This window comes from Crinia signifera, chromosome 9 (genome assembly GCF_055691185.1).
Source record: "Crinia signifera chromosome 9, ASM5569118v1, whole genome shotgun sequence".
In the NCBI taxonomy this organism is placed as follows: domain Eukaryota; kingdom Metazoa; phylum Chordata; class Amphibia; order Anura; family Myobatrachidae; genus Crinia; species Crinia signifera.
Genome location: NC_139225.1, coordinates 10111519 through 10138666, shown reverse-complemented (window position 1 = coordinate 10138666; position 27148 = coordinate 10111519). Strand labels below are relative to the sequence as shown.

Sequence of the window (27148 nt, the reverse complement as noted above, 5' to 3'; positions counted from 1 at the left end):
ATGAAACATGCTGTTTTGAGCGGCTTTCAGCTCCGTTGCCCAGTGTGTATGGGCCTTAATGCTCAATTTGGGTGGGGTTTTACTTCAAAGTGAGATCTATATTGCAGTGTAAAAATAAAGCAGCCAGTATTTACCCTGCACAGAAACAAAATAACTCACCCAAATCTAATTCTCTCTGTACAAGTTACATCTCCCCCCTGCAGTGCACATGGTTTTGTCCAGCTAAGAAGGAATTTGCCTCTAAGAGTGAACTAGAATAAGGCCCATTGGCACAGCCATCTGGCAGCCACCTTTAATACCTTTACCCCCCACAGTACATCGGTACGGGTGATACCTAACAAGCATGGAATAAATTAGCCAAGGAATAACATGAAGGCCTGTCACCTGAACACCTGTGACTCTTGTATAACCGTATGAGAGGATGAATCTGTATAGGAAGCCCCATACGGCACCATGGCACTTCATATGAGGTATACGGATACATATATAAAGAGTCCCATACAAAATGAATCTGCAGCCTTGTGAAGCCGTTCTGGCGCATCACAACTCCGGTGCGAGTTGAGTCCGTGTTGGTTGGCACGACCGCAGCAATAATGCATGAGGACATGTCTGCCGAATAAAGGACCTGCAGGGTTTTCCCCATTTAATCCAAGTTACTTAGTGAAACTGAGCATTTAATATAATATATGACCAGTCCGCTCCCATTACCGCCTGCTGCATATTCATAAAAGGTAGTGCCCAACATTTTTCTTTATCGAACATTATCTTTTCTTGTAAAAAAATTTTTTTTACCCATTGTTTTAATTTCAAAACTTTTGTGAAAAACGCATCCTTATAGTTTTGTGTTTCAGCTGCTTTGTTACTGATCCTCAGGAATATTTTACGTTTCAGATCAGCCAGAAAAAGCTAAAGAAATACGAGCGGGAATACCACATGATGCGGGAGCAGCAGGCGCAGCAGGAAGACCCCCTGGAAAGATTTGAGGTGAGTGAAATGTATAAGGCCAGGTGGTGCGATGAAATCATATAGTCATATGCAACATAAAACAAAATTCATAGCCACACGCAGAACTGTTGAACAGTGTCAAGATGCACAAATGTCGCCTGTGTCAGGGTATTTTCAAATGTAAATACAAAAAGAAAGAAAAAAAATCAGTTTTAAACCGACGCACTCTTCATCCAAAAGATCTGATTCGAAGTTGTAGTATAGGTGTAAAAATGCCTTGTATTAGGGATATACGGAGCGAAGTATTAATAACTTATTGATCGTAAATATTAGATTTAATACTTGGCTCCCTATATCCCTAATACAGGGCTTTGGATGAAGAGCGCATCGTTTTTTTTCTTTCTTCTTTTTGTATTTATGTGATATTTGAAAATCAGCTGATAGCACCTTGTAATTAAGTAACAACTATTGGACACCCCCACTGGGTCACTACAGACCCATTCATGACTGCAAAGTTATATATAATGCACCTCTTGTAATCTGTCTGTCTCCCCTTCCTACTAGATTGTAAGCTCCTCCGAGTAGGGCCCTCTTCCCTCCTGTTGTCAAAGCCCACTTCTCTTCACATTTCACTCACAGCTCTCCTTTACTCCAACACTCAGTGACCATCTTCATACTCATCTCCATCATTGGCCTCAAGCCTCTAGTTGTATGTTGATTGGGTCCTCACAACTTACATTTAAGCTGTAATGTGTATTGAACTGTGGTGCTCTTTATTTGTACTGTATTTTTGTTATTTATTCAATGTTATGCCAAGTTTTGTCTCCCTGTATTGTTCCTTTGTACGGCGCTGCGAAACACTTGTGGCGCCTTATAAATAAAATTATAATAATAATATAATATTTTGGGGCGGGTTCTCCTTACTTTTTGATATATTTTCAAATGTAACAATATTTTTATATTGAAGTAGCTTATTTTTCCACCAATCACTTTTTTTTTTCAATTGAGTAATCTTTTATTGAATTTTCAAAAACATACAATACAAGTACGAACATCCAAACAGTAAAAAAAAAAATATTTCCAGACAGCAAAATATTTAAATCATCATATTGTCATAAGCATAAAATCAATATCTGGGGTGGAGAATCTAAATTCACAAAAAGGAAATAAGAGTATTACACATTCAATTCTAAGAACTGATAAGGGGCAATAATGTAAAGAGCGGTAGTCGTATGTCACGCAATAAAACGCATCTTGATATAAGAACATATAGCGCATCACCAGGGCCCAGCGCACATCAAACCGCCATGGGGTATCGTATTAGGGTAACCTATCCACCAATCATTTTTAGCTAACTTTTATATTTCCTTCATGCCATTGGTGGCCACTGGGACAGTGGGAAGGGGGCGGAGCCATGGCGACAGGCACCAAGTAGCTAACACTTTAGTGGTGCAGCCCAGGCCCCTCCTTCCCCACACTCCATCCTAGGTCAGTTTTTTTCTTGGTGCCTAGGAGCACAGGCACATTTTTTAGTAGCTGCTGCAGGTTTCTGCAGCGTTTTTTAAAAAAGTTTTTTTTTTTTTTTTACACTTGCGGTGAGCAAGCCGGGTGGACCACCCAGGCTGCTCACCTGCTCCGGAGCCAGCTCGTCGTGAACTGCCACGGACCTGCAGGCTGGGTCCCAGCACAGAGGGACCGTGCGCCACGGAGCAGGTAAGCCGCACTTCCCCCCTCCCTCCCCACAGCACGCAGCGGTATCGCGGCTGGGGGAGACGCGAGACAGAGACGCTTCCCGATGGAAGCTTGACTCTGTCCCGCAACGGTGACCGCGAGACGCTCTGTCTCGCAGCGGCGTCTGGATAGTAGACGCCGGAGGGAGGGAACCCAGCGCACGTAGCCGCCGGGGGTGGGTGCGCTCCCGGCGGTTTCCTGGCGGTGACACTCGGTCCCCACAGGGGAAACCGAGGCCACTAGACCACCAGGGCTATTGTTGTAGCGGTGGGGGCCGCCATATTTTTCTCAGCCCTGGCAAGGTTCCAGGAGGGGGGGGAGGTCCCTCACCTCCTCCCCGCCCAATCCCCGGCAGGGAGCCTCTATATGAGTTCCCGCCGGGGACTGCCAGCGTCCTGTCCTAATGGAGGCTTGACTCTGTCACACATCGGTGCAGAGGAGCAGCAGGAAAGCAGCTTTTGTGTGGACACTGTGGCACCCTTCCTTCCCCGGTCTCCAGACGGGTCAGGTTGTACTACATTGACACTGCACCCTTGAGGTGTTCAGTGCTGTGTTTTCACACCCCTCTCTATATAGGGGTTTTCTGTGCAAATCTCTCTATTCACTCTGTCTTGTATTGAAGTGGGATAGAGCATAGCCATGACTTCTAAGTCAGGCTCAAAGTCCGCAGGACCCTCGCGATCAGGGGACGCTCCTGCCCTGAGGGCCTTTAAGTGTATTAGGTGCAAGGAGAATTTTTCTTCCACCTCGACAGACCATGGGGGTGTGTGTACACGCTGTAATGGTGGGGACTCTGTGGATTCGGCCCCGTCACAGGCATCCCATTCCGGGGAACCGGGTTGGGCGCAGGCCCTTGACGGCAGCCATGAGGGACCTTGCTGGACAGCTAGCCGCTTCCTGTTCACACCCTCAGCCCCCACCAGTGTTGAGTCAGCCTTCACAGGCGACTCTTCCACCAGCTCAACCGGCTCAGCTCACGCAGTCCCAGCCTCAGTTGCTGACGCTGGCGCCTGAGCCAGTTTGGGTACAGGGCCTTTCTTCCTCAGTGCAGGGACTGGTTCAGGTTTCTTCCTCTCTACAGAACCTGCTGGGTGTCGCTAGCAAGCGCAAGAACCCCAGAGCCCGCACCCAGAGAGCTGACTCTACGGGGACGGATACTTCAGGGGACGACCAGGCGGACACAGATGACCCTGTTGACCTGGATGACCCGGACGACCCTGACGAGGAGGCTACATCCCAGGACGAGGTTATGACTCAGTCCAGGGTAGATGCGCTGGTGAAGGCGGTCCGCTCTTGCTTAAACATACAGGAGCCAGACCAACCCCCTGCGGAGGAGGCACCCTCTTTTAAGCGCAAGAAGAAGGATCCGGCTGTGTTCCCATCTTCAACGCAGCTGGAGGGAGACCTGGCAAAGGCCTGGTCTGCTCCTAATAAGAAGTTTACAATTTCTAAAAGGATGGTTTCTTCTTATCCCTTTCCGGCAGACGGGCGCACGAAATGGGAACGCCCGCCTCAGGTGGATTCCCACATAGCCCGGCTGGTAAAGGCTACTACCTTGCCTATTCCCACGGTGGCGGCTCTAAAGGACCCCACGGATAGAAAGATGGAACATGTCTTTAAATCTATCTTTACTCATGCGGGTACGCTTAATAGACCAGCTTTGGCCTCGGCCTGGGTGGCTAGGGCGGTAGGCAAATGGGCAGATATGTTGACGGAGAACATTACGTCAGGCATACGCAGGTCGGAGCTGCTTTCTCTGGTGGACCATATCAGAGAAGCCTCCATGTACTTGGGCGAGGCGGCCCTGGACACGGCTACGTTAGCCTCTAGGATCTCGGCGTCTTCGGTTGCAGCCAGAAGAGCCTTGTGGCTCCGCACTTGGAATGCGGATGCAGAGTCCAAAAAGGCCCTGGAGGCCCTTCCTTTTGTGGGCGATATGCTTTTCGGTCCGGAGCTGGACAAGATTGTGACTACGGTAGCCACTTCCAAGACAGCCTTCCTCCCGTCGGCACCCTCTAAGCCGAAGCAGTCCTTTCGTTCCTTTCGGCCGCAGGGAAAGCCGAGGGGACAATCTTCAACAAGAAGCCGTCCTCCCAGGAGGGAGTCGTTTGGTAAGAGCAGACAGTCCCAGTCTGGCAAACGTCAGCCTCCTAAGGCCCCGGAGAAGGCCTCCCAATGACTCGGGGACCCCTCAGGTCGACTCCCTGCCGGTAGGGGCTCGCCTCCTCCATTTTGCCAACAGGTGGAGGGAGACCACATCGGACAATTGGATTTTGAGTATAGTGTCGGAAGGATACTATCTCTCCTTCAACAGGCGTCCGCCGACCCGATTCTTTATCACGGGGCGCCCGGCCTGTCCTCTGAAGGCGGAGGCTCTCAACGCCTCCGTTCAGACTCTTCTCCAGTTCAGGTGATAGAAGTGGTTCCTCCTCAGCAGAGGGGCCACGGCTATTACTCCAATTTATTCCTAATCGGGAAGCCGGATGGTTCATTCCGACCAATCCTGAATCTCAAGGATCTCCATTGTTACTTGAACATTCCGCGGTTTCGCATGGAGTCCCTCCGGTCCATTATACAGGCAATGGAGCCGGGGGATTTCATGGTATCTCTGGACATCAGAGATGCATACCTGCATGTTCCGATACATCCGGATCACCGCAAGTACCTCCGGTTTGCAACCAAGGATCTTCATGTCCAATTTCGGGCTCTACCCTTCGGAATCTCTACAGCACCAAGAGTCTTTACGAAGGTGATGGGAGTTATGGCAGCCTTCCTTCACCTCCAGGGAGTGCGGATTCTGCCTTATCTGGACGACCTTCTGATTCTGGGACAGTCCAGAGAACTACTCCTGCAACATCTAGGCATTACGCTGGACCTGCTCCAGGCTCACGGTTGGCTAGTGAACTGGCGCAAGTCCAGCCTGGAACCCTCCCAGGAGATGATACATCTGGGAGCGCGTCTGGATTCCCAGGCCCAGAGGGTCTATCTTCCAGACAAGAAGCGGCTGGCTTTGCAGGCCCTCTTACGAGGGTTTCTCAAGCACAGGAGAGTCTCTCTTCATCTATGTATGAAGATTTTGGGCAAGATGGTCTCGTGCTTCGAGATGGTGGAATTTGCCCAATTTCACTCTCGACCGTTGCAACACCAGATCCTCAAGTATTGGAACCGTTCACCACAGGCTCTGAAGAGGCAGGAGGTAGTACTCTCTCAGGAGGTTCGACTATCGTTGCTCTGGTGGCTCAAGCCACGTCACCTGTCCATGGGACGGCCCTTCCTAGTCTCCGACTGGGTACTCTTGACGACAGATGCCAGCCTCAGGGGCTGGGGAGCGGTGGTGGAGGACCGATCCTACCAGGGAGTTTGGTCCCACCAGGAGTCGGGGTTGCCGATCAATATTCTAGAGCTCAGGGCGATCTACTTAGCCCTTCTCCAGGCGGCCCCCCTGATTTGCTCTCGTGCAGTCAAGGTACAGACAGACAACGCCACGGCGGTGGCGTACATCAATCACCAGGGGGGAACTCGGAGCAGAGCAGCTTTTCTGGAGGTACAGCCAATTCTTCGTTGGGCAGAACGTCACCTCTTGGCATTGTCGGCAGTGTACATTCCCGGCGTCGAAAACTGGGAAGCAGACTTTCTGAGCCGCCAAGAGATCCACTCCGGAGAATGGTCTCTTCATCCAGAGGTGTTTCACTCTCTAACCCTTCGTTGGGGGAGGCCTCAGATAGACCTCCTGGCATCCCGGTGGAATCACAAGTTGCCTTGCTACGGGTCCAGGAGTCGGGATCCAGGCGCATTTCTGGTCGACGCTCTGTCGGCACCTTGGCCGTTCGATCTGGTGTACGCCTTCCCGCCGGTGGCTCTTCTTCCTCGGTTCCTAAGAAGACTCAAGCGGGAACGGGTAAGGGTAATCCTGGTGGCCCCAAACTGGCCACGCAGGGCCTGGTATGCCGATCTCCGGCTCATGGCGGAGGAACCTCAGTGGCGGTTACCTCTCCGGCCAGACCTTCTGTCTCAGGGACCCTGTCAACATCCCAACCTAGCTCGTCTCGGTTTGACGGCTTGGCTCTTGAGAGGGAGATCTTAAGAGACAGGGGGTTCTCAGATTCTGTGATAAGAACCATGATAGCGGCCAGGAAGCCGTCTTCAGCAAGAGTCTACTACAGGATCTGGAGTTCTTTCTTTCGCTGGTGTGAGGAGCACGAGAAGAATCCAAGGAGGTTCTCGTTGCCCAAGGTTTTGGCCTTCTTGCAGTCGGGAGTGGATTTGGGCCTTCAACATTCCACTTTGAAGGTTCAGGTCTCGGCGCTCTCGGTTCTGTTTCAGAGGCGCATTGCGACAAGACCGGAGGTTCGCACTTTCCTTCAGGGGGTCATGCACGTGACTCCTCCCTTTCGGAGTCCCGTAGTCCCGTGGGATCTGCCTTTGGTTCTGAGAGCTCTTCAGGTGGCTCCGTTTGAGCCTCTGGAGTCAGTGGAGTTGCGTTGGCTTTCATGGAAGGTGTGTTTCCTTCTGGCAATTGCGTCAGCTAGGCGGGTCTCGGATTTGACCGCTCTATCTTGTAAGCCACCGTTTTTGGTTTTCCACCAAGATCGGGCAGTCCTCCGTACCAGGTTGGGTTACCTGCCAAAAGTGGTATCCAGGTTTCACGTAAACCAGGAAATCGTGGTTCCTGCTTTCCAGGATTCAAGAAGTGGAGGGGCTCTTGATGTGGTTCGGGCCCTTCGCATCTATGTGGATAGGACCAGGGAGATTAGAAGAACAGAAGCTTTGTTTGTTCTTTATGATCATCAGAAGCGGGGTTGGCCCGCATCTAAACAGTCCATTGCCAGGTGGTTGCGGCTTACGGTTCAGCAGGCATACCTCCTGGCGAATAGGCCGGCGCCAGCAGGGCTCACGGCCCATTCCACTCGCTCGGTAGGATCATCGTGGGCTGCGGCTTCAGGAGTCTCCGCAGAGCAGCTGTGCCGCGCAGCCACATGGTCTTCCATGCACACTTTTATACGCCACTACAGGTTTGATACTTTCACCGAGGTCGACTCTGCGTTCGGCCGTGGCGTTCTTTCTGCAGCTCAGGAGCGTTCCCTCCCGTGAGGGGACAGCGGTGGGACGTCCCACTGTCCCAGTGGCCACCAATGGCATGAAGGAAATAAGGGGATTTTTGTCCTTACCTGGAAAATCCTTATTTCTGAATCCTTTGGTGGACACTGGGCGCCCGCCCAGACGCCCCTGATCGGCTGATGGGTTGGTTTTAGGGAATGCTCTTGTTCATGGTAATACAAGATCTCTCTTTTTCTTTCTTTCATTCTCTCCTTTCCTGTGCTCCTAAGTCCGGTGGTAGTCTAAACTGACCTAGGATGGAGTGTGGGGAAGGAGGGGCCTGGGCTGCACCACTAAAGTGTTAGCTACTTGGTGCCTGTCGCCATGGCTCCGCCCCCTTCCCACTGTCCCAGTGTCCACCAAAGGATTCAGAAATAAGGATTTTCCAGGTAAGGACAAAAATCCCCTTTTATTTTATTTTTAAATGGTTTAATTATCATTTGAAGCGCACAGGAAAATAACGTCAGAAACATCCCGATGAGATGGAAATACAATGTCATTTAAAATATCCATCTGGAGTATACAATTGCTATAGTACCAAAAACAATGTCAATAACATACACAATAGGCAAACATACACAATATGATTGCACAATGCCGGTTAGAGACCGCTATATTAGAAAGATAGTAGGGAGCGCGAAAACAGAAGGGGGGACCTGCTGGTAAGGCACCCTAAAGAAAATGAGGCACAGTACAAATCCCTGTTAGGGATCATGTCAACCGTATTAAAGGTCGACATGATCCCTCAAATTTGTCAAAAAGAAGTAAATATGTGACTAGTGTAGTTTGCGAGTAGTGCTCATGATTTTTGTTTTTTAATACTTCTAATGGAGAATGTATATGTATACTAACATGCATATAAATATATATGAATTAAAATCCAGGAAGTTATGGTTTGTACACACTGGGCTGATCCGACGGCCGCTAATCTCGATTCGACGGTGCGGGGTGCCGGCACCTGCTGGCAGGGAGGGAGGGACGGTGCTGGGGGAGGGGGATAGTAGAAAAAGACCGTGATGCACAGTCTATTTCTACAGTCGATTCTGATGCCGCGGGCAGCACATTGGGATTGAATCTGTATCGGGTGCTGCATAGCACGGGGCGATTTGCACTATGTGCTGTGATTTCCAGTGCAAATCGCACCGTGTGTACACGGCGCTTTAGCCATCTTAATATGCAGTGTCCCGGCTAGCTTCATGGTTTGCTACTGAATCATTGTAACAATAGGAGTTCACAGTGAGGCCCAGAGCTGGATTTAGTCCTCTTGCGGCCCCAGGCAAGATATTGGTTTGGGGTGTGGTATAGGGTTCCGACAGTCATTAGCCCGACGTCAGGATCCCGACTGGCTGGACTCAGGTGAGTGCAACAAAGCCCCTTACGGGCTCTGTGGACCCCCACGAGGGAGAATAGCCGGTGGCCGTCGGAAACCTGTCTGTCTGTGTTTTAACAGTCAGGATCCCGACGTCGGGTAAATGACTGTCGGGACCCCGTCCGGCACCCATTGGTTTGGGCTTCTTGTCCACTTTTTTTCTTGTAGGTATTTATTTGTTGTGGTAGGTGTGGTGTGGACAGCACCTGTCTTATAGTACAGAAACAAATAAAACACATTGGTCTCAATAGGAAAATAACATAATGGCCCCTAATACACGTACACATTGGCCCCTGACGGGAATAAAAACATGATGGCTCCTGGCACGAAAGAAACCCAGTGTACATTATACCAGCTGCAGTGGTGACCTACAAATACTCCCAGTAACGGCTCCCACTGATTGGAGAGTACATTGTATTATATTGGCTGTATTCGCCTACACATAATATAGCAGCACAGGAACCCATTTACGGGATACGGTCAGCTGGTTGACCTAAAGATGGTCGACAGTCATTAAGTCGGCACCACTAGGTCGACATACTGCTAAGCCAACATGTGTCTAGGTCGACATGGGACAAGATCAACAGGCCATTAGGTTGACACAATCATTAGGTCGACATACTGCTAAGTCGACATGTGTCTAGATCGACATGGGACAAGATAGACTGGTCATTAGGTTGACACAAGCATTAGGTCGACATGGGGTTTTTCACTGTTTTTTGAGCTGACATGTCCCGACAGGCGGTATTTCGTGACCTACCATCCACTAGTGCAGGGGTAGCCAACTCCAGTCCTCGAGAGATACCAACAGTGCATGTTTTCCAGATCTCCTCACAGAATCACAAGTGAAGTAATTAGCTCCACCTGTGGATCATTTATAATGTGTCAGTGAGTAATGAGTGCACCTGTGCAGCAGCTAGGTTGTCTGGAACATGTGACCTGTTGGTAGCTCTCGAGGACTGGAGTTGGCTACCACTGCACCAGGGAGTGGTGGGAGAATAAAAGTGTCACGAGCGCAGGACTTAATCCTGTGTCCATATCGACTGTGTTAAATAAATAAACAGCGAAACCCCCATGTTGACCTTTTGACTGTCGACCTAGACAATGTCCACCTAATGCTTGTGTCGACCTATTGACCTGTCGACCCGTGTCGACCTAGCTTTTGGGCTGATGTGCTAATGTGCAGCGGGTCCACGTTATAACGGAGGCCGCACAGCGCTCCTCTGAGAACGCTTTGCACAGAGGTGTGAATCGTTTTATCGACCACTTAGGTCAACACCGTTGGGTTGACAGGTGTTTAGGTCGACATGGGTTATGTCGACAGGTCGACGTGGGTTTTTTTTACTGTTTTTTTTACCCGAATGTCGACACAGTTGAAAGTGAACCGCAGCTCCTCGCATCACTCGAGCCATGTCAACCTTCCGACCTAACGCTATGTCAACCTAAACACATGTTGACATTGTCCTATGTCGACATACACACATGTTGACCTTCACCTATGTCTACCTAGACACCTGTCGACCCAACGGTGTCGACCTAATGACTGTCAACCTAAGTGGTGTTGACAATACGACCGTATCCCTTGCACAATAACGGAGCTTAGTGACAGTGGTGTGACCGGTCTGAGCACCATTAATGCGCCTCTGTAAAACATGTAACTAGAAGTCCGATCATAGATCAGCTGGATTTCACGGGACCTCACCGGGCCTTGACTGAGACATATTCTCCATAAATAACAAATACAACTTAATGTTTTGGCTTGGAATTATCTTTAATATTCAGGTAAAACCATTCGCTGAAAAATCCACTTGCAACCGAATGGAAGAGTTCAAGTACAAGTGAGGAGGGAACATTACCTGCTGTAATGGCAGAGGTGACCACGTGCACATTTCTGCTGTTTCGGGGTATTCTCGCTGATGCTGCAGATTTATTCATTATAGCAGGATGCTGTCAGTCCTAAGAGCACAGTACTGATCATACAACCGGCATACTTGTTATCATTTTGTAGTCTTCACGTGTGTGATACGACTCTTTGAGGGCACCACCTAGTGGCAGAAACATCTACTGCAGAAACTTGTCAGGAGTCCACATCATGTGTTACAGCAGCACATTGCAGATTAGCAGCGAACGTAGCTGTAAATCTGGTACTTGATATGTCTGTATCTGATCATACGTAGTCGGAGCGAAGAGCACTGTGTTCAGTTATGATCCGGCAGATTGAGATTAACAAGGCAATTGTTGGTGTTACCGAAGCCTCGCTATATGTTCTGTCTGAGTCTGTCATTTTTATTTTTGATTTCTAGCGAGAAAACAAGCGTCTTCAGGAGGCAAATATGAGACTGGAGCAAGAAAACGACGACCTGGCTCATGAATTAGTTACCAGTAAGATTGCCCTGCGCAAGGACCTGGATAATGTAAGTCATAAAATGTTTGTCCGCTGTATATAATTAAATGTTGGGTCCATGACCAGGGATTTAAGGGGTAGATTTATTGGTACTTGTTTCCTAGCACTGCCACACCGATTTACATCGGGGTGGTCGTGTCGGAAAAATCGGGTCCATCGCATGCGATTTGGTCGCATGCGATGCGATCGACGCGACCGACCGATTTTGGACCCGATTTTTTTTTTTTATGAAATGTAAATCGGGTCCCTGGGACCCGATTTTACATTGGATTCAATGTAAAATATTCCCAACCCCCCCAAATGTAACGGCGTACACCCCACCCCACGATAGACGCCATCCCGAAGTGTGGCGAGCGCAGCGAGCCCGCGAGGGGCCGCGGTGCGCGTCCTCCGACCTTTTCATTCCCCTACTATCCACGTCGGCGTGGAGTTGAGAATAGAATAGTGTGGCGAGCGCAGCGAGCCACCGAGCCCGAAGCGTGGCGAGCGGACGCGTATACCTGTGAAGTTATACGCGTCCCCTCGCGGGGCTCGCTGCGCTCGCCACGCTTCGGGCTCGGTGGCTCGCTGCGCTTGCCACACTATTCTATTCTCAACTCCACGCCGACGTGGATAGTAGGGGAATGAAAAGGTCGGAGGACGCGCACCGCCGCCCCTCGCGGGCTCGCTGCACTCGCCACGCTTCGGGTTGGCGTCTATCGTGGGGTGACGACGGGGACATCTATAATGTGAAATGGGTCATATTGGCCCATTTCACATTTTTCACATTTTTTAACGATTTCAATGTTAAAAAATATTTTAACATTGAAGCCTATGGAAAAATCGGGGGCATCGCGTCGGGACCTATGTTAATGGTCACGACCGACGCGATGCCCCCGATATTTTACCTTTCCCGACACGATTTCAATGTTAAAATATTTTTTAACATTGAAGCCTATGGAAATATCGGGGGCATCGCGTCGGTCGCGTCGGGACCAATGTTAATGGTCCCGACCGACGCGATGCCCCCGATATTGTCTCCTAGCCGGCAAAATGGACCTGATTTCAAAGGAAATCGGGTCCATCGTATGGATCGTGTACCTTAACTTAAAGGTACACGATCCATAAGATTGTGGCCGTGCTAGGAAACAAGTACCATTTTATTAAGCTCGGGGGAGGGATAAAGTGTCTGGTCTTTATCACCGGCCAATCAGCTCCTACCTGTCATTTTTCAAACCAAGCCTGTAACCTCACAGGTAGGAGCTGATTGGCCAGTGATAAAGTACCAGTCACATTATCACTTCACCGAGATTAATAAATCTTCCCCTCAGTGAGGCTCACCTTTGTCTTGAGATCTCCATTGTTAATGGTGATTTTATCCAAATAGAGGTTTTAGGGGGGTCATGGTATTCCCTCCTCGATTGGTAGCGGTACTTACATTCACAGTGGCCTATATTTAAACTTTCTATTGAAATCAAAGGACCTCATCTTGTTTAGATGGACTGACCACAGTATATTTGGTCCAACCCCTTTCGCAACATTTAAGGGAAAACCTACTTACACCCATCCCTGATATTTTATTTTTATTTTATCGTAAATATTCAAGCAGCAGCTTTTAAAACCCGAATAGTGAGTAGCCTTGTTGGACATTACTATAGTCCTGATGGTATGCTTCCTGTCATAAGTGATGTAAACCGCACATACAGATGCTGGGTGAGACTGGGCCTTGTCTTTTCAGGCAGAAGAGAAGTCTGATGCTCTCAACAAGGAGCTACTGATGACGAAACAAAAACTGATCGATGCGGAGGAGGAGAAGAGACGCCTGGCAGAAGAATCTGGACAGGTTTGTGCGTTCGTGGTATCCTAAATCAACCCAATACATAGCATAACAAGAACACTTTCATTAAAGGGAAACGAAGCTCAAGTTCTAGGAGTAAATGTACCTATGGTAGGCGATAATACTTATGGCTGCATCTGGAAGAAAAGTGGTTTGCTGCGCTTAAATGATACAATAATAATTTAAAGGTAAATATAATTTTAATAAACTTGAAATAACATTAATATATCATGCGGGTATATTATAAAATAAAATAGAAATAAAAAAATAATTTATAAAATTATACAGATTGTATTTTGGTCCTCTGGTTAGGATATGTCCTGTATATCGCAATGCTTAGTCCCAATTGTAATGGGTTCCTCCAAATAGCTATTTGGGTAATGGGATGAACCGATATTGCTAGTAGACGCTGTATGGTTGCAGCAGGCTGGATATACCGGTCTCTCTTGGGCCAGTAGATGTCAGTGGCGGGCAAGGTTGGAAAACATCCGTAGTGGTGTCCCAGTTGTACATGGTGATAGTGGGACCAGGGCTTCCGGGTGTAATAATAACTTGAGTCGGGTGTGGTATAGGGTTCCGACAGTCATTAGCCCGACATCGGGATCACGACTGGCCGGACCCAGACAGCATGGTGAGCGCAACAAAGCCCCTTGCGGGCACAGTGGCTCGCTATGCTCGCCGCCTATTTTATTCTCCCTCTATGGGGGTCGTGGACCCCCATGTGGGAGAATAGCCGTTGGCCGGCAGGCCCCCATGTGTTGGGGTTTTGACTGTCGGGATCCCGTCCGGCACCCCTTGAGTCAGCACCTCTCCTTGATATCTTGATATTGTATTCCTCTTATTTCTGCTACTATCACCTGCCCGATACCCATTTACACACACGTCCCTTTCCCGAGGACAAACCCCCCTGGCAGAAACCCATGGTGTTCACTGCACTGCTAACCGTCGGGCTAAACGCCTTGTTCTGTGCAATTACTAGACCATACCCCGTGGTGCGGAAAACCTGCGGTTATTTTGTGAGTTAACTCATTGATTACTGGTTTAAGTGCCCGGAATCTCTGTGTCACCTTCCGGCATTGGGCACCACTGGCCCCTTAGCAGCACTATTGAATATCTGGGGACAGAGAGGCAGCTGCTGGGTATAATGGACATAAACCATTATATAACCATTAATAGACATAATAATAACATAAATACCTGAAACCTTTTATTTATAGCTGTAAATAAACCGGCGCAAACAGGAGAAATCATTTAAAGGCATTTCTCGGGGCACACGAATTGTTCAACAATCCATGGTCATAAATACTGTATTGTATTGATTATTTGGATTGAAAGTGGATTATTCTGTATTTGATTTGAGACCTAAACTCCATTATTTGTATTACATTAATATCAAACAGAACGGAAGGAAAAACGTATTTGTAGAATACATTGTGTATTCCGATACATTGTGTACAATAAATGGCCTGAGACATGAAAGAGTCTGAGTTCTTCCGTGAATTGGTTCCACCAGCAGCAATTGTACCCAGGAACTAAGTGACTGTTTAGTGTTTAATTTGGCACCCTGGGTTCCCCTCACATGTCACACTGCCTTTCAGTGCTGTTACCCTCACACATAAAGAAACATTTTTACACAATGGCCCTAGCATTTTGGATAAGGCCATGGTCATTATCCCTGTCGTTGTGGTGCCACACATGCTGTGATAATTGGGGCACCTGCGTCCATATTTATTGGGGATAGATGGTTGTTGGAGAAACCATTTCTCTCTTGTGTCATTCTGCAGCTGAAGGAAATGTGCCGCAGAGAACTCGATAAAGCGGAGTCTGAAATTAAGAAAAACAACTCTATCATTGGGGACTATAAGCAGGTACGCCTGTCTCGTGGTTTGTTTATGGTGTTGTGGTGTTCGTTATTTGCAGCTTTGCAGTGTATTTGTATGTACGGACATGTATGTAAATCCGGCGCTTGGAACTGACAATGTATTTGCGTCCTCTTTATCAGCATGTCTTCCAAGTCTTTTTAAAGTCTTGTCCAACTTTCCTACTAAACTATCCCCCATTGGGTCTGATTTTGTGACACTGGCATCATACTGCGATGGAACCAGTGGCGTGACAATAGCCCTGTAGACCCCTGAGTAAGTGTGGGTGCCAGGGGTCTGCGGGGTATTGATGCGCTTCCCTAGCCCTGCCTTACCCGGCTGGCGCTGATTGCTGTTGCCGCCTCCGGCTGTGTGCCCGGGACCTGCGGATATATTTATATACGGTTCCGGCTCTCCTCCAGGCTGGCACCTGATAATGGCAGAAATAACTCTGACAAAATGTCTGCCCCCTTACAGCAGACACTTATTGAGGATGCTAGAGGAGGCTCATCAGCAGAGACTTTGGTGAATAAAAAACAAAAAAATCTAAAAACAGCCAGTCAGTTGTAGCCCAAAGTGTAATCATGTTTTCTATATACTCCGCGATTCTGACTGTCAGGAAGTCCCAGCAGCCAGCACCCCGGGACGCTTTTCGGCAGTCGGATTGTTGAAAAAAGGCTGTGAATTCGTCAATCCGTGGCCGTTTTTGACGAAACCGATCCGACTTTTAAAAAAAAAGTCGAATCTGATACCCTTCAACGTTGTCGTTAACAGCAGCATTGAATAGGTGAGTGCCGATATCACCTCTGTCGAGATATATCGGCACAGATTGAGTACCCACTTAATACCCCATTCACACCAGAAGCAAATTACTGGGTTAAAGCCCCCTGAGCTCACGGGCCAGCAGTGGAGACCCCCTTGAGCTCACTGGGCAGCAGTGGAGACACCCCCTTGAGCTCACTGGGCAGCAGTGGAGACACCCCCCTGAGCTCACGGGGCAGCAGTGGGAGACCCCCCTGAGCTCACGGGGGCAGCAGTGGGAGACCCCCCTGAGCTCACGGGGGCAGCAGTGGAGACCCCCCAAGGCATGGACTTTTTTTACTCCTAGACTCACTGTAGAGACAGTTAATCTATAAATATCTATTTTTAGCGAGGCTTTTATCAGTGCTGGATTGTATTGTTTTTACCCCTTTCAACGTCCCACCCACCCATATTATATTACATGTGTTAATTTATTTTAAGAACTCCTTGGCAGCTCCACTATTGCCCTCTTATGAATTTGGTTTAGTATTACTCTGGGGGGTTTGGCAAGTCTCATCTGAACAAGGGTTGTTTTCCTACATCATGTCTGCCATAGAGTTCTTTAAAGAAATGTGTAATTTGCTTATTTGTGTGATAAAATAAAAATAAAAATGGATGTTGTTACTACTGTATGTGCTGCCCTCTAGTGGTTAAAGATGGTAAGACATCGATTATAGGTATATATTCCACAGCACTTTGCAGAAACCTTTAGTCCATGGCCCAGGGAAGCTTACAAAAGATGTGCATTCATTTAAAGAAACCATAAAAATCAGATCTATCATTAACATTCTGATTAATTGCAAATAAACTGTATATGTAACAATGGTTGTTCTAAGATCTCCAATTGTCTAAAAGTTGCACATGTTGGTTAGTAGGATCTTATTTAATACAATACTGTAGTTGTTCTGTGATACAGCCTGTAATTCGGAGTTTCCCAAACTCCGCCAGTAATATCCATGCTTCAGTCAAGATGGTTAATTCAAATAGACTGAGATACTAATGAAGTCACCTGTGCACAAGCATGGACATCCTTATAACCTAGACCAGGCATGTCCAACCTGCGGCCCTCCAGCTGTTGTGAAACTACACATCCCAGCATGCCTTGCCATAGTTTTAGCATTCCCTGATAGCAAAACTGTGGCAAGGCATGATGGGACTTGTAGTTTCACAACAGCTGGAGGGCCGCAGGTTGGACATGCCTGACCTAGACTGTAGTGGCTGAGTTTGGGAAACTCTGCTCTAATTATCATGTATTGTCATAGCGGAACTTTGTGCTTTAGCACTGATGTCCCTTTTTTACTTGTAATTTAATGTGCTTTAATCAAACTAAACATAACAAGTTTATTTCTCGCCCACCAGCTTCCCATTGTTTAACAGTGAGAGCTCTCCTGGCACAGATGTTACTGATTTATATTCACGCCCGCTTTATTGTGGACACGGTAGCCACAGATTTCTAACGCGTTTCTCCAGGGATCCTCCTCAGATTCTTATTTTAATTCCGCATTCTATTCAATTTCATAGTATTTTTTTTTTTTTTAATAGTGTATTTGATCCAATGCTACATTTAACGTCACAGATTACACAGCGCGTCCTATTTTCCCAAGATATTTTTTTTTACCTATGTAATTTATTACCAAACATTAGCATCTGATATTATGATTCTTTCTGTTGCCGGCATTACAATGCAGAGGCAAGAGAAGTTGTAACTGCTTTTGTATATATTTTATGATCTATTTCTCAATTGTAATAATAAATGCAAAAGAAATGTTAATAGACCACAAATTCACATCTGGTAAACTTACATAATCAAAGACATTAATTATCTATTTATTACTGTTACCCAGGGCTATTTTTCTGCAGGCTCCAGCAGGAACTGTGGCCCTTATTCTAGTTCACTCTTTCTGACCAAATATTTCTTAGATGGACAAAACCATGTGCACTGCAGGTGAGGCAGGTGTTACTTGTGCAGAGATCATTAGATTTGGGTGGGGTTTTACACCTGCCTCACCTGCAGTGCACATGGTTTTGTCCATCTAAGAAATATTTTGTCAGAAAGAGTGAACTAGAATAAGGGCCACAGTTCCTGCTGGAGCCTGCAGAAAAATAGCTCTGCTGTTACCAGTCTCGCAATCTAGTTCTACCCACCCCTCTTTGCTAATTACTGTATTAGTCATGGGAAATTACCATTAGATGTTTTAATTAGATTTAAAAAAAATCACACTTTTTTTTATCATTACTTGTGGTAGTTGTCCCTTGTAGAAATATAACATTTTGTTATCTTTCATTCAAGCTATGAGGGCAGTTATTTTGTTTATGCCTGTTCAATTTTACATCTAAAGTGACGGGACATAGAGGGGACTATTCAATTGAAATTTTATAATGCCCTGTAGCCTCGTAAAAGTTGGTCTGGGCTCAGGAATGTCATATGGAAGATGCTCTACGGCAAAACAAAGTTAGAAACTTTATTACTGTATATTAGCAACATTTGTAGTCATTATTAACCAGTATACATGTCACTTATGTTAGAGATGTATATAGAATTTGATCTAATTTATTTATTAAATATTTGTTCTTAAGTCTAAAGCCCCATTCACACGGGACTGGCAATTTAGTTAACGATATCATTCGACGTCACTGGGACCCCGCTGAGCATGTAGACTGGATGCTATTTTGAAAGATATCGTTCAGAAGGGCCCGATGGTGCTTTAATGTATGAAAGAGGGGTGTGTGTGTGTGTGTGTACATTGTATATACTTTGAGAGAACATTATACAATATATGTGTGTGTGTGTGTGTGTGTGTGTGTAGGTAGACACACAAAAATAAACTCACCAAAATAATGCAAAGAGAATTTCCAGTTTACCTCGTGACTTACAAGTGATGTTATGTAACCAACATGATGACTGTGTGTGGTCATGACAAGCCAAAATAGCGCCAGAAGCTATAAGTCCGCTCACCTCATAGGACAAATGTTATCCGATGTAGCCATAGAAGGATCACTTATGTACATCCTTTTTTTTTTTTTTTTTTTTTATTAAAATTAATATAATTAAGTATGAAGAGGAGATTAATGCGGAATTTCACGATTCACTTGATGGTTATTTATTGGAGAGGTTTTTTTTTGTTTTGTTTTTTTGTGGTATTTGCTCATTCCTTAAGGAACTGGATTGCTGTGTTGTAAATAAGGACACGCCTGCCGTCAGGTTGTCAGATGTTTTCTTCCCAAGTAGTTTAAATGGAAGCTCCCACAGTAGGTTCTGTTTTTGTTTTACTTGCAAGAATGTAGAATATGATTAGATTGGGTGTATTGGGCTTTGTCACTCATACGTCGTGTACTGACTTCTGCCGGAGTAGTCTACAGTGGGACATTACTGAAGGCGAGGAGGATACGTATTCACGGGCAAAACATAACTGGCTTCTGATCTCTTGTCGGATGTACATCATTCCCTTTGGAGCCTTTGCAGAATTGTACTATGGACCGTATTCAGGTCTGTACGCTTGCATGGGAGCGCAGTGTTTTTGAAATGGTCATGTGCCGGGCAGTGGCGTAGCTACGTTGGGTGCCCCCCCGCCGTCCCGCCAAGCACCCCTGCCCTGCCGCCTAAGCAAACCCCCCCCAATCCCCCACAGCCTTACCTATCGCGCTGGTTCCGGCGGCTCCGTTCTTCTGCTGAGGACCACCACAAAATGGCCGCCCCCATACAGCAGACAGTTTCAGAGAACTGTGTGCTATATGGGGGCGGCCATTTTGTGGTGGTACTCAGCAGAAGAACGGAGCCGCCGTGACCAGCGCGATAGGTAAGTCTGCGGGGGATTGGGGGGGGGGGGTTAACTATAGCACCGGCGCCCCCACATGCACAGCGCCCCCCCCCCCCTCTCCGCGCGGTGGCGGGGGCTGCGGTGCTATAGTTACGCCGCTGGTGCCGGGTACATGCACACAGATTTTTAGCCGGGTGCAAACCCAACATTGCGGGCGGCGGGCTGGGGAACTCTCCCATGGGAACGCCCAGCATCTCATGCGTTCCCATGGAAATCGCCCGGTGACGTGGGAGCCAAGTGCGGGTATCTGACATCACAGCATGTCAGGTGCCCGCCCACTTCCTTCAGCATGTCCAAGCACATCTAAGGTGATCTCTGAGCAACCTTACATGTGTGTGTGTAAAAGAAGGATCTGATTCTTTGAGGAAAAAGCTACGGGCGCCTAGGTACGAGTTGTTCCCCAAGGAGCAGCTGCTAGAAATAGGGGTAGTCAATCCCTATAGAGAACCAGGCAAAGATATATACAATAGGAGCAGCGCTTGTTTACAATGAATGAATACTACATAGCGATTGTAGTAACCAGGAGAATTCTAAGAACTTATTTTGTAAAGTAACAAATAGAACAATATCAATTGTTCCAACTAGATAAAAAAAAACCTCCTCAGTGATTGATGATTTGATACTGGAAGTAGCGTGCAATGACTTTGTATCATTTTCTGCAAGTGTAATCTGTTACTAGGTACTCAAAGGAAACATTTCGTATACAGAATTCTGCTGTCCATTCCAAGTTGTTGACTAAATTAAGCAACGAGGGAACTGTTAAGGTGCCCATACACGTACCAATTACCCGGTACTTTTTGTGCTAAAATAGCATCGTTGTGCATATGTTGTGCATGGGATGGGATGCTATTTTAGCACAAAAAGTACCTGGTAATTGGTACGTGTATGGGCACCTTTATTTTGATGTTCTCCTAAATCCATACCTTCAGTTTGATTCGCAGATAGTGGACTGTGTATCTATAGCAGTCAGTAACAGCAGATGCTTTATTTTAGTACTTTATTTTGTGCTTAATCTGACTACACTGACTTCTATCTCTTCGCTTATCTCAAAATATATCACCACCCGACCTCTCCGCTCTGCACAGGATCTGCGCCTCTCATCCACACTCATTACTTGCTCCCACTTACACTTGCAGGATTTTTGTTGGGCAGCACCCACCTTATCTAATGCCCTTCCACACACACTGAGACTCTCCTCTAGCCTCCAAACTTTCCAGCGTTCCCTGAAAACTCACCTCTTCAGGCAGCTTATCATATTCAGGAACCCCACACAACCTCCAGTAGCATTCATATCTAATTGCATCCCATCAGGACTGTCCTGTAATCTGATGGGACTGCCATGCTATGGAATCCTATCCTTATGTATCCCTCCTATTATCCCCATAGACTGTAAGCTTGCGAGCAGGGCCCTCCTACCTCCAAGTCTGTCTGTTGTTACCCAGTTTGTTTATTCACTGTTGTTTCCAATTGTAAAGCGCAACGGAACCTGCTGCGCTATATAAGACGCTGTAACGGAATCTGCTGCGCTATGTAAGACGCTGTAACGGAATCTGCTGCGCTATATAAGACACTAACGGAATCTGCTGCGCTATATAAGACACTGTAACGGAATCTGCTGCGCTATATAAGACACTGTAACGGAGTCTGCTGCACTATATAAGACACTGTAACGGGACCTGCTGCGCTATATAAGGCGCTGTATTGGAATCTGCTGCGCTATATAAGACACTGTAACGGAATCTGCTGCGCTATATAAGACACTGTAACGGAATCTGCTGCGCTATATAAGACGCTGTAACGGGACCTGCTGCGCTATATAAGGCGCTGTATTGGAATCTGCTGCGCTATATAAGACACTGTAACGGAATCTGCTGCGCTATATAAGACACTGTAACGGAGTCTGTTGCACTATATAAGACACTGTAACGGGACCTGCTGCGCTATATAAGGCGCTGTATTGGAATCTGCTGCGCTATATAAGACACTGTAACGGAATCTGCTGCGCTATATAAGACACTGTAACGGAGTCTGCTGCACTATATAAGACACTGTAACGGGACCTGCTGCGCTATATAAGGCGCTGTATTGGAATCTGCTGCGCTATATAAGACGCTGTAACGGAATCTGCTGCGCTATATAAGATGCTGTAACGGAATCTGCTGCGCTATATAAGATGCTGTAACGGAATCTGCTGCGCTATATAAGATGCTGTAACGGAATCTGCTGCGCTATATAAGACGCTGTAACGGAATCTGCTGCGCTATATAAGACGCTGTAACGGAATCTGCTGCGCTATATAAGACGCTGTTACGGAATCTGCTGCGCTATATAAGACGCTGTAACGGAATCTGCTGCGCTATATAAGACGCTGTAACGGAATCTGCTGCGCTATATAAGACGCTGTGACGGAATCTGCTGCGCTATATAAGACGCTGTGACGGAATCTGCTGAGCTATATAAGACGCTGTAACGGAATCTGCTGCTCTATATAAGACGCTGTAACGGAATCTGCTGCGCTATATAAGACGCTGTAACGGAATCTGCTGCGCTATATAAGACGCTGTAACGGAATCTGCTGCTCTATATAAGACGCTGTAACGGAATCTGCTGCTCTATATAAGAAGCTGTAACGGAATCTTCTGCGCTATATAAGACGCTGTAACGGAATCTGCTGCGCTATATAAGACGCTGTAACGGAATCTGCTGCGCTATATAAGACGCTGTGACGGAATCTGCTGCGCTATATAAGACACTGTAACGGAATCTGCTGCGCTATATAAGACGCTGTAACGGAATCTGCTGCACTTTATAAGACGCTGTAACGGAATCTGCTGCGCTATATAAGACACTGTAACGGAATCTGCTGCGCTATATAAGACACTGTAACGGAATCTGCTGCGCTATATAAGACGCTGTAACGGAATCTGCTGCGCTATATGACACTAACGGAATCTGCTGCACTATATAAGACACTGTAACGGAATCTGCTGCGCTATATAAGACGCTGTAACGGAATCTGCTGCACTTTATAAGACGCTGTAACGGAATCTGCTGCGCTATATAAGACGCTGTAACGGAATCTGCTGCGCTATATAAGACACTGTAACGGAATCTGCTGCGCTATATAAGACGCTGTAACGGAATCTGCTGCGCTATATAAGACGCTGTAACGGAATATGCTGCACTATATAAGACACTGTAACGGAATCTGCTGCACTATATAAGACGCTGTAACGGAATATGCTGCACTATATAAGACGCTGTAACGGAATCTGCCTCGCTATATAAGAAACTGTAACGGAATCTGCTGCGTTATATAAGTAGCTGTAAATAAATCCTAAATCTGTTGCTCTCCAGATCCACACACTGTACGTGATTTAAAGTGCCATAAACCTGATCTGTTCCCTATCTACATAAGCACATGTCCCAGAGAGATTTACGTCCATATCTGCGGAATGTTGGGAATGCTGACGACAGATTACAGCATACATTCTAAGATTCCTTTTTAAGAGGCGCCTCACTGCTTTAAGTCATATATATATATAAATATATATTATCCACTAATAAAGTATATAATTTAATTTTCACAGCCATATCGACCTGTAAAATATAATCACCATACCGAAAACAGAAGCTTGATAAAGTAATTACCATTTTTTTTCTCTTGTAGTAATTGCAGCCAACTGTTGTGACTGGTAACGGCAGGAGAGTCGAGGCGGCGCGCGTATTAGAGGCGAGGCTAACAGTGGGTGTTTAGTCAGACCTGTCAGAAGGGAACGTGTGTGCTGGATGTTTACTGAATACCATTGTGCTTTTAATAGCGAATTTAAAAACCCTACAATTTCTACATTAGAGTTCTTCTAAAGCGATTCGCCTTTTGGTCTGAAAAGGCAAAAATGTCGTTATGCTACGAACACGCAGGTGGTGGTGACAATTTCATCAGTAGTTTAAAATAATCAAATGTATGGTAACTTTTTTCCTTTTGCATTACGATTGTACTTTCTAAAGCCGCAATTTAATAGAGATTCACTTTTAAGGAAGTAAAAATTGAAGGCAAAACGTTAGAGCCTTAAGGTAGTCAAACATACGTATCAGATGATCTAATTAGATGGAACCCACTGAAGGATCATCTTGAGGACAGGCCAACTAGCTTCTGTGTGATGTCTACTATTGACCACATATGAAGTTGTCACCGCTCTAAAGGTGCGCGCACACGGTAAGATTCTTTAAATGATATGACCGTTTCCGGCTAACCATTAAAACAATTACCGTGTGTGGGCTTGATGATGATCCAATGCAGGTATCCATGGGTCGTTCATCGAACCTGCTGATCCCATCAGCAGGCAGATACATGAACGCCGCATCCCGCAGGATCATGGCCACATCGTTACATGTGTAGGCATGATGAACGGTGTAGCCATGTGCCAGCACCGGTATCTTCAGCAGCTTCCCTGGCGCCTCCAATACTGGCAGACTGAGAGAAAGGCAGTTGACAGGCAGGAGATTTTTCCACCGCCGGCCTCTCTTCATCTGCCAGCGGGGGGAGGGGAGGTCGCAGCCTGATCATGGCCACACAGAGCGATTGAAAAAAAACCTCTGATTGTTTACTCAATCGTTTTGTATGTGTCCATGATCAGGGGGGTTCTGGATTTCAAGGGGAAATATTGAATAAATATGGTATTGGATCAGATATCTATCAGTGTGGAATTTAGGCAGGGATTCAGTTAACTAACTAGATTGGGGCTCTGCTGAAAAAGGCAAATACACGAGAGCCACCTTTGCTAATTTCTGCTCATGCGAAGTATGCAAGCAGTTATTTGCATACTTTGTAGGAGCCCTGTTTTAGCTCACGGTCAGAATGCAGCTGGGCCAATGAGTATTTTAGGCACTTATGTTAGTTGGGCGCCCACTATAGTTAGTACGCTCATACCCCCACTATCCATGTCGGCGTGGAGTTGATTTTATATAATGTGGCGATCCCGAAGCGTGGCGAGCGGACGCGGAAAACTAAGCAAATAGCTTAGTGGGCGCCCAACTAACATATAAGTACCGTTTTTTTATGCTTAACTTGCGAAAGCAACAAGTTTATGTGGAGATCCTCATCTCCGTTAAAGAACAAAAAAAAAATTTCCGATTTTATTTTACGGCATTCCTAAATTGTGTTTATATTCACTTATGTGACGAGGGACTAGACTGGCAGCCACCATCCCTGGATTTGCCTATTAATATGACCATTAATAATTGGAATTGGTCCTGGATCACCATTCCAAGGCACCTTTGCAAGTGTCCCATGGCACACAGTTTGGGAACCACTGATCTAGCCTATGAATGCTTTGGCAAAAAGTATCTCATGAATGTAAATCAGGCCCCAGGAATATAAGCACCCGAAGTGCCTCGTTTTAGGGATTCCTGCTAAATTGATAAACTCTGTAATGTTTAATAGGGCTAAATTGATATCTCGCCGGTTAAGGTCAACACTGGTGCTTAATCTTGGTTTGATCATTAGCACTTAATTATCAGTTGGGTTTGTGCATTGATCAAACCAAAACCATGTACTGATTATAAAGTCAATTGCCTTTAGTTACAAGCCAATTCTTTGTTCGTTTTTAGATCTGTTCCCAGCTGAGCGACCGTCTAGAAAAGCAGCAGTCTTCTAACAAAGCTGAAATTGAGAAAATCAGGGTAAGTTCATCGTCTTATTGACAGAACTACAATAAAGATGCCCGATGATAGCACGGTACGTGCCAGCACTCTCACGTCAGGGACCGCCCAGTGCATGGCGTATGGCGGCTAGATGTCTGAGGAACCATCGGTACAGATACAATCATTTCTTCCTCTATGAACACCACAACCCCAAAAAGATTCTTTTGATATTTATAGTGCTTCCCGCAGTAGTTGTATACGCTAATACCGGTTCATTATCAGTCCTTTATAAATGTCGTCCTGTCTACAGTATGCCGTCCTTTCTCACCTGACACCGAACCTAAGTCATTGATATCACACATCTCTTATATATCTCTTCTCACTAGATATAATTGTATGCAATGCTTTCTTACAGAACAAATGTAGAATGGTGTCTACTCTGTAAGAGTTTGTGCCTCGAACACCTGTTATGGTTCTATGCTGTATTACTGTTCAGTACCAATGTAACCGATGCTGAATAGATTGGTAGAGGAAAAGAAGATGAGGACAAGAGGATATTAAATAGTTTCAGACCCATATGTCAGCACCACAATTCCCCAACGCTGATCCAATCAGTGAATGCCATTGTATAGGTCATAGGTGTACAGCCTCATCTGTAATACTGTGCTGAGTTCTGGAGACCATGGGTTCAGTCCTATTAAGTGCAATGAACTTGCCGGTGTGAGTCATCTGGTCAGAGGACAAACTTTGCAGCAGCATAAGCTGTCCATTTAACGGATCCGTTTGGGACTTATATAGTACACATCGCACCGCATTGCATGCCTTGTGCATGCAGTGTGCATGCGATGTGATGAACAGCTAGTACAAATAGTATGTGCAGCAAATACTATTTGTACCGTACGATGAGATGCGCGGTAGCGCGCATCTCATAGTACAGAACGGACGGTCTGGGAACGGACCGTCTATGGGCAGCTTTAGATTTTAGTCCTGGAAGAGTGCAAATTCAGGTGCCTTTGCCAGCATTAAAACACGACGGCAACAACACACCCTTCGTAGCAATAGCATTACACCCCACGCCCCCACCCCATATCTCCAGAAGTATAGAAACTAGAGTGTGCAAAGAACAACTAAATAATGCAAGGCCTACATCGCAAAACATACCTGGAAAGAATAAAAGATCTTAACATGTATTGTTGTGGGCAAAGAAGGTAGAGGGGGGATGGTAGATTATTTAAAAAAATACCAAGGGTGTTACCAAGGTTGAGATTGGAGGCATAGAGATGGATTTAAAATATGTTGCGGTCTTCAGCTACTGCCTATCAGCTTCTGGACTGATAAGTATATTTGATATGGATCATTGTCATATTGGGGGTGTGCTGCCCCGTTTTGTCTATGAAGGGGATGAGACCTCTGGTAGCTGGACACATTCCGGCAGACTGGTAACTTAATGAGAGACACTGTAGTGTGGGGTCAACGTTTCGGGTCTCTATAACCTTTATCAGACCATTATTTTATTTTTTTACATGTATCGATGTCCTGTTTCAGTGGGTCATTTCCTACCTAATAAAACTTGACACTAGCAATTGTGTATATATAAATAGAAAAAAAATCTATACTGTAGGAGAAGCTATGGCGAGGATTGTCATTGTTCCCTACTTTATTTCA

The 27148-nt window shown here is 46.3% G+C and overlaps 1 protein-coding gene across 2 annotated transcripts in view; it reads left to right on the top strand.

Annotated features, from left to right (window-relative positions):
• The window catches only part of RABGAP1 (RAB GTPase activating protein 1), a 131743-nt gene that overhangs the window by 97451 nt on the left and 7144 nt on the right, over nt 1-27148 (top strand). For both annotated transcript variants that reach the window (XM_083161022.1, XM_083161023.1), the window contains 5 exons: nt 892-984; nt 11446-11556; nt 13264-13368; nt 15147-15230; nt 25451-25522. In XM_083161022.1, the coding sequence (XP_083017148.1) occupies nt 892-984; nt 11446-11556; nt 13264-13368; nt 15147-15230; nt 25451-25522 (465 nt within the window). The remainder of the gene's footprint in view (nt 1-891; nt 985-11445; nt 11557-13263; nt 13369-15146; nt 15231-25450; nt 25523-27148) is intronic.